The sequence below is a fragment of the Clytia hemisphaerica genome, unplaced genomic scaffold, assembly GCF_902728285.1.
Source record: "Clytia hemisphaerica strain Z4C2 unplaced genomic scaffold, Clytia hemisphaerica genome assembly, whole genome shotgun sequence".
Lineage (NCBI taxonomy): Eukaryota > Metazoa > Cnidaria > Hydrozoa > Leptothecata > Clytiidae > Clytia > Clytia hemisphaerica.
The window spans coordinates 405240-418593 of NW_027103740.1; the positions used below are offsets into that span (position 1 = coordinate 405240).

General features: G+C 37.0%; 2 protein-coding genes across 2 annotated transcripts in view; both read left to right on the forward strand.

Moving 5' to 3' along the window:
- The first annotated feature begins 985 nt into the window (after positions 1–985).
- LOC136805192 (DDB1- and CUL4-associated factor 8-like) lies at positions 986–11089 on the forward strand. The gene is made up of 13 exons (XM_067061755.1): positions 986–1386; positions 1701–1760; positions 1973–2056; positions 2394–2491; positions 2846–2956; positions 3169–3196; positions 3364–3408; positions 3891–4012; positions 8082–8134; positions 8585–8712; positions 8992–9111; positions 9400–9504; positions 10391–11089. Exons 1-13 carry the CDS (start codon positions 1075–1077, stop codon positions 10586–10588), a joined length of 1464 nt encoding a protein of 487 aa, XP_066917856.1. The 5' UTR covers positions 986–1074; the 3' UTR covers positions 10589–11089.
- Positions 4082–13354, forward strand: part of LOC136805190 (phenylalanine--tRNA ligase beta subunit-like) — a 79168-nt gene continuing 69895 nt past the window's right edge. The window contains exon 1 of the mRNA XM_067061754.1: positions 4082–4122. The gene's annotated coding sequence lies outside the window, so the exon portion shown is untranslated. The remainder of the gene's footprint in view (positions 4123–13354) is intronic.

The following is a 13354-nucleotide window of genomic DNA, read 5'->3' on the forward strand; positions in this document are numbered from 1 at the left end:
CTGTATGCAAGTTTCTCTCCACTGATGCAAGTTACCCGACTTCACGGTAACACAATGACGTCTTCAAAGATGACAAAATCTTGCCAACAGTTTGATAATCTATATTTTGTTTACACTGGGAAAATTTCAAGTCGATTAGATAAGTATATCAAAAGTTTTGAAGGGGGGAGGATGCTCGAGCCCCCCCCCCCTCACCAAGATGCACAAAGTGTGACGCCCTACTTTGAAAAAGGGTTGTTTGTTTAAAAGGAGATGGCAGAAATGGCCTCTTTGGCTACTTCTTCTGAAAAAAGCACGTTTTTTTCTTCTTATCTAAGCTTCTATAACTTATTTACTGTAACTCGTCTTTTCTGGACGTAAGTTTCCGATGAACTGGTTTAGATATGATAGTTTCTTTTTGAATGAGATGGTTTCTTTTTGAATGAGATAGTTTCGTTTTGAACGAGATAGTTTTGTTTTAAACGAGATAGTTTCGTTTCTTCTGAAATGAACTTAGTTTCTTTTTACTTCATATCGTCAACTGCTCTAACTTGGGACAATGGTCGAAACATGGGACTGGTTGATATCTGGTCTGTATTTTCACTTACTGTTAAATCTCTTTGACATTTACATTTTTTTTTTGATAACTTCACCAAGTTTATCAATCATACTTCTTCGTTTCTCTTAGAGTGCACAGACACTCGTGTGTGTTCCACTACGAATTTTTTCATATTTTGATTTAAAAGCCTACTCGGTGCGAAAGAGAAATCGTGTATTTTTTAATACGCCGTTCATTAAATCCAATCAAATGACTTTGGAGGTTTGGTGAAATGGTGGCCGAATTGTCGTCCCATGTTTTGTCAGATAGTCCCAAGTTAGAGCAGTTGACGGTATACTTTTCATAAATGTGTTATAACAAAATGAGCACAAGCATAAAATATTTTGATGCAAAAATAAAGACAAGATTCAGGAAAAAGTGCTGAAAGATAATAATAAATCAGGTCAATATTTTTTTGTTTCAACTTTAGTGATAATAAAGAAATCCTTTAAGAATAACATGTCACAGCATCTATCAAGGATAAAAAGCTGAAGGCTATGAAGGTCTATCATCGTCAGAAGGATTGGCATGGTGTCCAAAGTATATTCTCATCTTCACTTGGCCTCACCGAACAGTTCATCTACAGGAATGCTGCCAAAAAATCAAGGACTTTCGTATCCAGGCTTTCACTAAGCAACACATTAAATTTCCACGAGGGATGTGTTAATGCTGTAAATTTTAGCCATAGTGGTGACTTCATAGCTTCTGGTAGCGACGACTTGAAGATTTGTATTTGGGACTGGAATAATAATCACAACAATCAACCCTTGCTTGCATTTGACAGCGGACACCATGGAAATGTATTTCAGGTATTCAATCAACCCCAAATTTTTATTCATTTTTATTTCTGATTTCTTATCAGTGCTCCAAATTCTTTCGTCTCCATGAAACCAAGATTAGCACTCATTTTTACTTAATTTGATGGATGAAGGGTTTTCTTGCTTAAATTTAAACTTTAAAGCTCTGTTTTATTGAGTTGACTTTGTCTATAATGTGGTGTGATTTTTCAAAATATTCTTTGCCTTTGCATTTTGGGCCTTGGCTTATTTTTATCACTACCAAACCAACAACAAATGAAAACATCTTAACAAGAATCAATAATTTATTGATTGTAAACTTTTAGACAAAATTCATGGCCCACACTAATGATACAGTTGTCGTTTCTTGTGCTCGAGATGGAGAGGTAAGAAAAAAACTTCAATCAATCACCAAAATTAATATTATTACCTTTCTTCAGATAAAATATTTACAAAATATCAGGTTATTTCCATAATTTCTTCTCTTAGGGTATACAAATATTTTGATTTCACTTATTATGGAAAGCTTTCAAACTTTTCTGAACTGACTGAAGACATGTTTACGGAGCTGAGTTTAACAATTTTTATTATCTAATAGATTCGTGTTAGTTATCTATCAAGTGCCAAAGACAAGAATCAGATCACCAAGAAAATCTTACAACATAAAGGGTCTGCTCACAAGGTAGGCTAAATACCTTCATAGTCATTCAATACAAGTGTAATAAATACAGCTATCACCCCCTTAAAGCGTGAGGAGACTGGGTAATAGTTTTCCAAGTGAGATGGATGTCAAACGTCTGAAGTTGTTACGTTTGTCTTCTTTCCTTCCTGGTAAAATCTTGACCTAATACCTCTGTTTGGTTTAGGGTTGATGGACTTACTAAAATTACCATTACCATTAAAAGTACCATCCTTCTGTTACAAAAACAAAGACAAAATGGTCAAAGTTTAATGCATGAATAATATGTACACGAATGATTAGACTTAAATAAATTTGATATATTTGTATTTTCGCATAGTTATCAGTGTCCAAGTCTTCCCCTCATTTACTCAAATCAGCTGGTGAAGACGGTGTAGTTTACAATATTGATCTCCGTGATACTACCACCCCACAAAAGTAAGTTTTGCTTTTATAGACCGCAGAACAAATGTTGTGTGGTTTATAATTTATTTGTCAGTTGGCTATAATTCCATCGATGTGGAAGGAGGAATATGTATCCCTTATTTTTCTGATACGTCTGTTTATTTTCTAACTTATTTAAGGAGCGATTACCAAATGGTCAAGGGCGTCAGCGTTGAAAACCAGAGATTTGCGGTTCAAATCCCCGTCCCTTCCAGAGTTGTGTTCAGTTCATAGATACCCGAGCCAGCTGGCCGTGGACCCCGCGAAAACAATTGAAAGACTGCATAAAAGTCCTTGATTACTGGGCTATCCACTTGAAATATTGACTCTAACTTATTTTCTTTGCAGGCTATTAACAGTACGCAATACAAAAGGAGGAAAAATTGCACTATATAGTATAGACACTAACCCGTTGAACGATCATGAGTTTGCTGTGTCTGGCAGAGACCCATTTGCAAGGTGATAAGATTTGTACGAAAAAACATATTTTTTACTGGTAGTGATTTAATTAAAGTCTTAAATGAATTTTTCTTGCAAGATTTTACCTGGAAAAAGAGACGTACATATTGTATTTTTAAGTCACTTATCAAGTAGACTGTTTTTATCAAGTTAAAACGGAAAGGTACTGGCTACTATAACCTCTACAAAAATCTTTTTTCTTGCACTTTTAGGATATATGACGAACGCATGTTATCAGAGGTATTGTAAGTTTGGAAAAACCATAAAGAATCATGTTTTTTCAACAGCTTTATACTCAAGAGGGCCTTGAAATTCTGTTTTGATTCTAGGGTATAATAGTTCTTCTGGCTACCCTGTTGCTAGTGTCTCTTAATCTCTGAAATAATTAGGGCTCACTTTTTTTACAGGAAAACAATGGTTTGTTGGATTCTTACTGTGCTGACCATTTAAAGGTAACATATCGAGATTTTTATTTCCTTTCTTGGTCGAATATAACTGTTTAAATATACAAATCTTTGGCGCCCGATATCTTTAGTCGCGTTAGAACGCATTATAAGAAAAGGTGGCTAAATTTTGGCCAACAAAAGAACAAGGGAAGAAACAATCTCTAGAGCGAAAGATTTTGTTTAATTGTTTTGGCAATGCTTAAGTATATAGGATATTTAAACGAGCCTTTGCAAAAATATTGATCACAGTCATATTAATTCATTCATTGTTGTTGCATTTGATAAATTAATGATATGCGCCACTGCAATGTCTTCTGACACTACATCATGGAACCAATATCTGATTGGTTGTAAGTGACGTAAAATCAGTCAGTACGTCACTTTCAACGAATCAGCTGTTGGGTCTGTGTAAGACATTACAATGGTGCATATCATAAATACAGGCGCCTGTATAGCTTGTTACAACTTACAATTTGTTTCATTTACAGGCGCCCGAGGAGAAGAATTTCAACCCACCTAATATCACATGCTTGATGTACAATTACAATGGTACTGAACTCCTCTGCAGTTATAACGATGAAGAAATCTACTTGTTTGATATCAAGGATAGGTAATGCTAAATGGATAATTCTATAATATTGAGTAAAACTACCCTAATTTATGTGCTTAATTATTTTACACAGATAAAAAAATTCACTCCATTAAGAATTAGTGAATAAGGCTTCGGTCATTGTTATTCCAGATAACTAATAGAAAGGGTGTGGTGGGAATCCGACGCACTAAGAGCGGTACCTCCGCACCCACAAAGATCAAGATGATGGTGTGATGTATTCTGGAGTGGTTTGTCTATAGAGGTCATTTGTCAGCAAGAGCCCCAGTTCTTCCGCAATGGCAATGGCGAACCAACAAGCTCCTGACACAGGCGTGTCGCGAACGCCTGTGCCAATTCATCGAATACAAAAAGCGAAAACAAATGTTGTGCAAATGATATCCCAAAATGTACGTGGTTTGAAATCAAATGATCGTGTTGAGGAACTAACCCTATCACTCAAAAATAGAAACATTTTCGTTGCCTGTCTACAGGAAACCTGGAGAACTGGAAAAGAGGCTATCGATTGTAACAATTATAAACTTATCCTTTCCGGAAAGGAGCGACAGCTTAACAACAGAAGTTCCGAAGGTGTCGGTATTGTTCTATCCACAAAAGCTGTTGATTGCTGGAAAGCAGCTGGATGTGAGATCCATCGTATCAGCTCCAGAGTTATCGCAGTAAGATTTTTGTTAACTGATAGACATGCTAACGATGTAGGCGTTTTTGTTATCTCAAGTTATGCACCTATTGGGGTGGCTTCAGATATTGAATGGGAGAATTTCTTCGATGGACTTGATGATTGCATTTCGAGAAAGAAACCTAAAGACATTTTGGTAATCGGCAGTGATACAAACTCTAGCATGGGATGTAACGCTCAGTTGGACGAAGGCTACCCCATCGGAAAATTCGGTATTGAGCATGTCAATGACTCTGGAAGACGATTTTCGTCATATCTTGCCATAAACAACCTACTCGCAGCTACCACTTGTTTCCGTAAGAATAGTTATGCAACTTGGACGCATCCTCGCTCAAAGCTGAAACACCAAATTGATCACTTCATTGTTCAGAAAGAAAATTTCAAATTTGTGATGGATGCTGGTGTTACTGAGCCTCTAATTGACTCTGATCACATAGCAATCAAATGTAAGCTACGTTTCATTATTCGCCTGAAAAAGAAATCTGTACCAAGACAAAGACTTGTCCGATTAGATTATTCTAGATTGAAAATACCAGATGAAAGGAACAATTTTTGTCTGAGAGTCAAGTCCCTTTACGACAATGACAACAAACTTCAAAATAGTACCTACAGTAGGGTTGCTGAAGCAATTATAAAAACTTCTCATGAACTCTTGCCCCGAGCTAGAAAACCTTCACCGGGCTGGTTCCAAGCCGCCCAAGATAAACTGTTACCTTTAATTGATGAACGTAACAAAGCTTTGATGAGAAAAATTGACCGTCCGCTTCGATCTACCGTTAAGAATTTACAAACCGTCCGTAAACGTCTAAAGAAGGCAGTATCGAAAGCCAAAAACGAATGGATCCAAGCCCAATGCAACGAACTAAACCGTGTCCCGAAAGAAGGTACAAAACGATTTTGGGATACAGTGAATAAAATCAGATCTGGTCTAACAAAAGTTAAAAACAGTAATGAACGCTCAATGAGAAAGCCAAACGGCACTGTATGCACATCACCGGAAGAAAACGCTACTGTCTTCCGTGATCATTTTCAACAATTGTATGGCAGAACGCCCGTATTTGATGCTTCTGTTTTGAATTCTCTTGATCGCAAAGAGACTGTTAATGGTATTGATCATCGTCCGAATGATGAAGAAATTCGGAAAGCCGTTCGCAACCTCAAGGAACGAGCACCTGGTGACTCTGGAATCACTCCCCAAGTCTGGAAAGCACTCTCGGAGAATGAATCTACCTTTACCTTTTTAAGAACTATTGTTTGTAATTTTTGGGACTCTGAAAACCCCCCTTCTGAATGGGAAACTGGTCTTCTCAAGATTCTACCAAAGAAAGGAGACCTAAGCCTACCGGGAAATTACAGAGGGATCATGTTGTTGGAATCTGCCTACAAGATTATCGCTATCATCCTTCATAATAGACTCAGCCCAATTGTAGAAACCCTTGACCATGAACCCCAGTGCGGCTTTCGTCCTGGGCGTGGATGTGTTGACGGGATCTTCACAGTAAAAATGGCAATGAAAAAGCGCAGGGAACATGGCCAAGAGACTTGGATATTATTTCTCGACCTGGTCAAAGCCTTTGATCGAGTACCGCGCGAGCTTCTCTGGGAAGTGTTATATATTTTTGGTGTCCCTGATAAACTTGTACGTCTGCTTAAATCACTTCACGCAAATGTGGAAGTTAAGTTTGTTGTAAATGACATCACTAAAAGGATCGAAAGTATAATTGGTGTCAAACAGGGTGATATACTGGGTCCACTCCTTTTCATTTTCTACCTTGCTGCTGTAATGATATCTTGGAGAACCACTCACACACGAGAAGTCTGTATCTTTCACACCAAGTTTGACGATATCCTAACTGGTAGACGACCTTCAACTAAAAAATGTGAACAGTTTTCGTTACCGGACTCTGAGTATGCTGACGATACCGGAGTTCTATTCACATCAAGAAGCTCTGTCGAAACCTACCTTCCACCACTAGTCAAGCATTTTCTAAGATTCGGTCTAGAAATCCATGTTGGTACCGAAGAGAAAAGCTCTAAATCTGAAATTTTGTTTGTTTCTGCTCCGAACCAAACCTATACTGATCCCCTGTCTTTCGATAATTCGAATCTTAGTAATGTCAAAATCGATGATGCATCCCATATGCCGATCGTCGATCGTTTTTGTTACCTGGGGTCAATCCTATCGCGTGATTGTAAAGATACCCTTGACGTCGAGTCGAGAATAAAAGCAGCCAGCAGTGCGTTTGGAGCTTTGAGAAATTGTTTATTCCGTTCTACTAATGTTTCGTTCGCAGCAAAAAAATCTGTCTACGAAGGCCTTGTTCTGGCGATTTTGTTATATGGCTCTGAGCACTGGTGCCTTACTGAAATTGTTTATAGAAAGTTGAGAGTTTTTCATGCTCGTTGTGTCCGCACCATATGCCGTGTTAACTTAAATCATGTGAGATCCCACCGAATTTCGACGGCTGAATTGCTTGAGCGCACTGGTTTGCTCTCTATTGATGTATATGTTACACGTCGCCAACTACGCTGGTTAGGGCATGTAACCCGAATGCCCTCTGATCGTTTGCCCCGTAAGATGCTGACATGCTGGGTTAGTGAAAGGCGCCCACGCGGGGCCCCTGAATTCACGTATGGGCGTGGAGTTTACAAAAGTTTGAATAAAGTTGGTATATTGAAATGTGAGTGGTATGGGAAAGCTTTGAATCGTGTGGAATGGAAAAATGTTATTGATAGTTATATTTAGTTTATCATTTGCACTTAATGTTTTCGTTTTTTTTACTATACTTTTTATTTGTCATAGCGCTGTGAACCCTAAGTTAAGTTAGGGCCTATTCCCTGTGCTAAGGGAAGGTTCACCTCCTCCTCCTCCTAATTATTTTACAAAGTCGAAATGCGTTGATTAGAAACCTCTATTGAGAATTTATATTGGTTCTCTTTGTTTCTCGATATTTTGCTTGAGCACTTTGTTGTTTTATTTCAATCTTTTTGCTAAACTTCGAACCTTTCACTCTTAACATTATCTCAACTACAATCCAAGGTTTCTCAGCCCAACTCCCTTGATTGACATTTAAGATAAAAGGGCTACTGTGGGTGGGGGAGGCAGGGGCTATGTCATTCCAATAACTTTTTGAGAAATGATTATTTATACATCTTCATTTTATTTCTCTATTTGGAGTGCATTTCCCGGACATCTTTTCCTCGTGGTCTCACAAACCCTCTGTCCCCACTCAATACCAAAATGCTTTAGACGATACTACTAAGGAGGCTTATGAAATATTTTTATTTTCCTTCTTGAAAGCTAAACTTCTCAGTCCACCAAATAATTATGTCAATTGTCTCTGACCCATGGATTTTTCTCTCCTCACCATTTCCTTTGTATCTTTTCAGCTCCCAAAAAGATTTCACGCACGTTTACAAAGGTCATCGAAATTCAGATACAGGTATTCGACAATTGAAATGCATTTATGTTTATTAGTTTCAACAAAATGAAAATCCTACTCTTTTCACGTTTAAGTCCCAATGCTTTTATCAATAAAAAATTGAAGAAATCGAAACAGAAAGGATGGACCATTTTCTGTTCACAATAAGAGCTTTTTTTTTTTAAAAAGAAAGTAAATTGTACATTTAGTTACGATGTAAATCTGTAGAGAATAACCATCATTGTTAAAATTTTCAGTATTCATGATATGCAACACTGGAGTCTTCTGAGAATTTTCAAAAAGTTCAACCCAATACTTCACTTAAACAATAGAAAAAGTGACGTATTGGGTTGAACTTTTTGAAAATTATTGGAAGACTCTCCAGTGTTGCATATCATGAATAGCATCTGAAGGGAGCTTCAATATTTAAAATAAATTTATTGTGGCACTTCTGTCTTCTTTTGTTTCTAGTGAAAGGGGTCAACTTCTTCGGCCCCCGGAGTGAGTATATCGTGAGCGGTAGTGATTGTGGCCACGTCTTTCTGTGGGACAAAGAAACTGAAGAAATTGTCAACTTCATGAAAGGCGATGAGGGAGTCGTAAGTCAAGAACATCTTATCGTCGTTGGAGAGTTTCACTTTTTAAAAGATATTTTTACTTTGTGTCTCAATGGTGATATGTTTATGGCTGAATCTGTGATCTTGGGAGCTGTAAGCAAAGAATGATGCCCTAACAATTATTTTTTAAGAAGTACATTTGAGATAAGTCATCTCCGAATCACTCTAAAGTTTTTAGTTTTCTGAACTGGAATAAAGAGTTCCAGAATATAAATCACACAAAGGCCCTTATTGAAAGAAAACTCTAATTTTCTCCTAAAGGTGAATGTCTTAGAGCCACACCCAACGAGTTGTATCCTAGCAACATCAGGGCTGGAACACAACATCAAGATCTGGTCACCCGTCGGTCAATCATTCAAATCTAATGAAGAACTGGATAAAGTATCTTTATGCTTTTTTCATATCTCTGATCATAGCTGTACTTGATTTTTATTCTACATTATGTGAGCCTTTTTTCTTAGCGAAGAGATACAATATTAAACTTCTTAAACAAAATTAAACACGCCATAGATTTTAATAAGCGGGATTTGATAGATTTAATTCTCCTATTTTTTATGACAAAACATCTAAAAAGCAGTGGAGTGTAGTTCAGTAAACAGGACCAACCTTTTAAGCTCGGTTAATTGTTCCTGTGTATATTTTCAAAATATTTTCCTGTTACTTTTGTAGCAAGTAAGAGAAAACGCGGCAGCACGTGAAGAAGATCGCAAGCATGGTGGTGGTCGTGATTTGTTCTACCTCATGATGATGATGCGCCGTATGAGAAGACAGAGGGTAAGTTTGGTTAATTTATCGTCGGCGAAAGATTTCTCCAGTCAATTTTCAGATGTGGGGGTGGGGGGGCTGTGACAGAATTTTGACAGATAAGTCACTCTACACTCAATTCTTATTTTTATAACATACAAAAAAATAGATCTTTTTGTACAGGAATCAAATGTGCCCAGGAGATCTGGACTCTAAGATGTTCATGGCTACTGTCAATATTTGAAAGCTTCCAATATCTATTCCAAAAGCCACATACAGGTCAATAAAACGACATTACTGCTCATATCTTCCTTTATAAATCGCTGTCTATTCATGATATACAACACTGAAGAGTCTTCTGAGAACTTTAAAGAGTATCCTCGCAAAAGCCTGAGGACCCTAAGGATCCTAAGGTTCATATTTTGAGAAAAAAAGAAAAAAAAGTGAGGATCCTCAGGTTATCCTCGCAAAAGCCTGAGGACCCTAAGGATCCTAAGGTTCATATTTTGAGGGAAAAAAAAAAATTGAGGATCCTCGGGTTATCCTCGCAAAAGCCTGATGACCCTAAGGATCCTAAGGTTCATATTTTGAGAAAAAAGAAATAAAAACGAGGATCTTCAGGATACCCTCGCAAAATCCTGAGGACCCTAAGGATCCTAAGGTTCATATTTAAAGAAAAAAAGAAAAAATGTGAGGATCCTCAGGTTATGCTCGCAAAAGCCTGAGGACCCTAAGGATCCAAAGGTTCATATTTTGAGAAAATACAAAAAAAGGTGAGGGTATCCTCAGGATCCGGAGGATAAATGTGAAAAATCCGTGCTTAGCTCCGTATTAGGTAGAACAAAAACAGAAAAGTTGCAAAATTTCGTGAAGTCATTGCAGTGGTGCATATCATGAATTGCTCTTATCATTTCAGCAACGCCAACGAAGAAGAGCAGAGCGTTTGGCGGAGGAACAACAAGGGGATGGAGAGCGAACAACAAGTACTGAGGGGGAGGGAGAGGATGAGACGACAGATGAGGTGGACTCCGACGTCGAGTTGTCTTCCACTGATGAGGATGAGGACGATGAGGACGATGATGAGGATTCAACTCCTATGTGTGCTCAATCTTGATTGGTTCAATGATTTCTCCGAACTGATTTTTTACCTGTTCTTGGTAAAAAGTGCTCTGAAGTGACGAGGAAGCATGCATCCAGTGTGTGTTCAATCTTGATTGGTTCAATGATTTCTCCGAACTGATTTCTTCTTTCTCTCACCTATTTTTGCATCTTCATGATAAAACGTGCTCTGAAGTGACGTGATTGGTTCAATGATATTATTTGCTTCTCTTCATGATGAAAAACATGTCCATCACCACAACTCATACATTTCTATCTAAATCAACTACATTGCTTTAATTTTATTTGCGTTTTATAATTCGTGTAATACCCTGGATCGCTTTAGGATTCTACAACCTATATTCGGTCAATTACCTGTTCCGAAAGTTATTAAGTCTTGTTTTTCCTCATATGCCACTCTTCACAATAAAGCGATAATTGGGATAACTGACAACTATCAATCAATTCTATTCCAGAAATTTTACTTTGTTGATGGATTGAATGGAAATATCTACTCTCAGGTACCTAATAGCCGGGGGTTTGGAATAAGCAGGGGGGGGGGTTTGGAATAATAAGCAGGGGGGGGGGGTTGGAAAAAATCTCAAAACTTAATAAGCGGGGGGTTGGAATAAAAATGTTCTGGGTGGAAGATTTTTGAAAAGGAGGCTAATACAGCAGAAATAGGACAAAAGAGGGAAGGGGGGACGGCTATTAGGTACCCGAGAGTATACACATAAAATAATCCATTTTAGCTCGTTAATGAGTTGTCTTTGTTGTCTTTTGTTGTTTTTTTATTGGAACTGAGATTTTTTTATTTATTTGGGTTTATTTTTTAGACTAAATTTTATAAGTTAATTTTTGGCCTCAGATTTGATAAAGATAATACGTATCATGCTTTATAGAGTCAGGAAGATACAGCATATATGCGCATCTAATGTTTTTGGTCTGTCGATTCAAAACCAGTTTCTATGCCTAAGCGGTTTATTTTTCAATATTTATATCGAAGAGATTTGGCTTAGTTTTAATCACAGATCCTTACAAAACCGAAACACGAGTTACTTAGAGGATTGCCACCTGAATTTAAGACGTTTTTGTTTATTTTTGTACATAGATGTATTATAGAATTTTTTTTTTGATTTTCTATTAGAACCACGAAGTTTGATTTATTTTAAATTTATCTTAAAAACCAAAATTTTGATGCTTCAGTCTTAATAAAGATAAAAGCTTATAACTCGGAGATTTCCCTGAAGTGTCTGAAGCATCGAGCCTTTAATTTTTTCAATCATCATTTTTTCTGTAAGTAGAACACACACTTTATCATAATATGTTTGTTTTATGTTTTTCGCCCCTTTCTTCCAGCAAAATATACTTCTAGATTTGGGGTCTGATAGATACTTTCAGTGTTTTGAAAAATATGAAAAATATTCGAGATCTTATAGAAAGTATTTATTTTTATTTTTGCTCCGATTTAGTCAACAACATTATGCAAACTCTATAATTCTTGTATCGTTTCAGCATTAAAAAAGAAAAAATAAAGAGTAAAAAAATCATAAAAAAATCATAAAAAATGTCAGAAGCTTCTGCGTCCACCACAGCTCGCCAGAGAAAGATTCTTGCAAATTCACAAAAACGACTTGAACGTCTTCAGAGATTAAAGAGATCGGAAGCAGAGTTAGGAGATACAGAAACGTTGCCTGATCAATTCAAAGATGATAACATCGAACCTAATACACAAGGAGAATGCACAGAACCGAGCGTTTTTGTCGAGTCTCCAAAATTAGCTTCAATTTCTAAAGACTCTGCGCAGCCTGATGCAAACACTTCAAATCAAAATGAGAACACCTCTGAAGAGAACATTGATAAAGAACAAACCATAGAACATGAGAATATTAAACAAAGCGAAACTACTGAAGAAGTCAGACCAAATCTTACAACTGAAAACACACCTGATGTTTCTACACCCATCAAAGAAGACGAGTTGCCTTTATCTTGGTTTTATCGTAAACGTCGCTTCATCATTTTCGTTTTATTATCCATCATCAGTTATTGTATTTCCAATAAAGGTTTTCATGTTTATTTATCAGCGTTGCTAGGGAAAACATGGCAACAAAAAGACTCGTTCATGAGACTGTACAGTGCAGTTGAATTACAAATGATCATAATGACATTTCTTGGTAAAAGTGAAGCAAAAGGCGCCTCGTTGCCGGTTCTTTTGAAGGTTGCTATCAATGTGAGTGGTATGCCAAAAGCTCTGGTGAATTTGATATTCAAGATTGTTGGCATTATTTCAACGGCTATTACAGATTTTAGTGTTTATATTTTTGTTTATATCTTATTGTCTCATTTTGAAGTCTAGAAATTACCTTTTCCTCTTTTGGTGTATTTAATTAAGTGCCCCATATTTATGAAACATTTTATGTAAGATTTAGCTATTATTCATTTTTAGAGAATTATTATCGTATTATGAATAGGACGATACTAAAAGTACAAAATTCACGCAAATCTTACTCCGGAGCAAAATTTGAGCGGTCTCAAGGAACCTTTCCGAGTGTTCAAAAAAAGAAGACTCCGTCGTAAATATGCAATGCGCTGTGGTCCCACGAGAACATCTGAAACAAGAACTGAACTTGGTCGTTTGTAATATATTTCAAGAGTGCAACAATATCAAAAAAGAAGGTAGTGCTCTCAATTACTCTCGGGTACCTAATAGCCGGGGGGTTTGGAATAAGCAGGGGGGTTGGAAAAAATCTCAAAAATTAATTAGCGGGGGGGTTGGAATTAA

What these genes read in the sequence shown, in the direction of transcription:
- LOC136805192 (XM_067061755.1), top strand. Translation starts at nt 1,075, where the DNA reads ATGAAGGTCTATCATCGTCAGAAGGATTGGCATGGTGTCCAAAGTATA. An exon ending in CTTGTGCTCGAGATGGAGAG is followed by an intron (nt 1,761 to 1,972) that starts GTAAGAAAAAAA and finishes ATTATCTAATAG; the next exon opens with ATTCGTGTTAGTTATCTATC. An exon ending in GATACTACCACCCCACAAAA is followed by an intron (nt 2,492 to 2,845) that starts GTAAGTTTTGCT and finishes TTTTCTTTGCAG; the next exon opens with GCTATTAACAGTACGCAATA.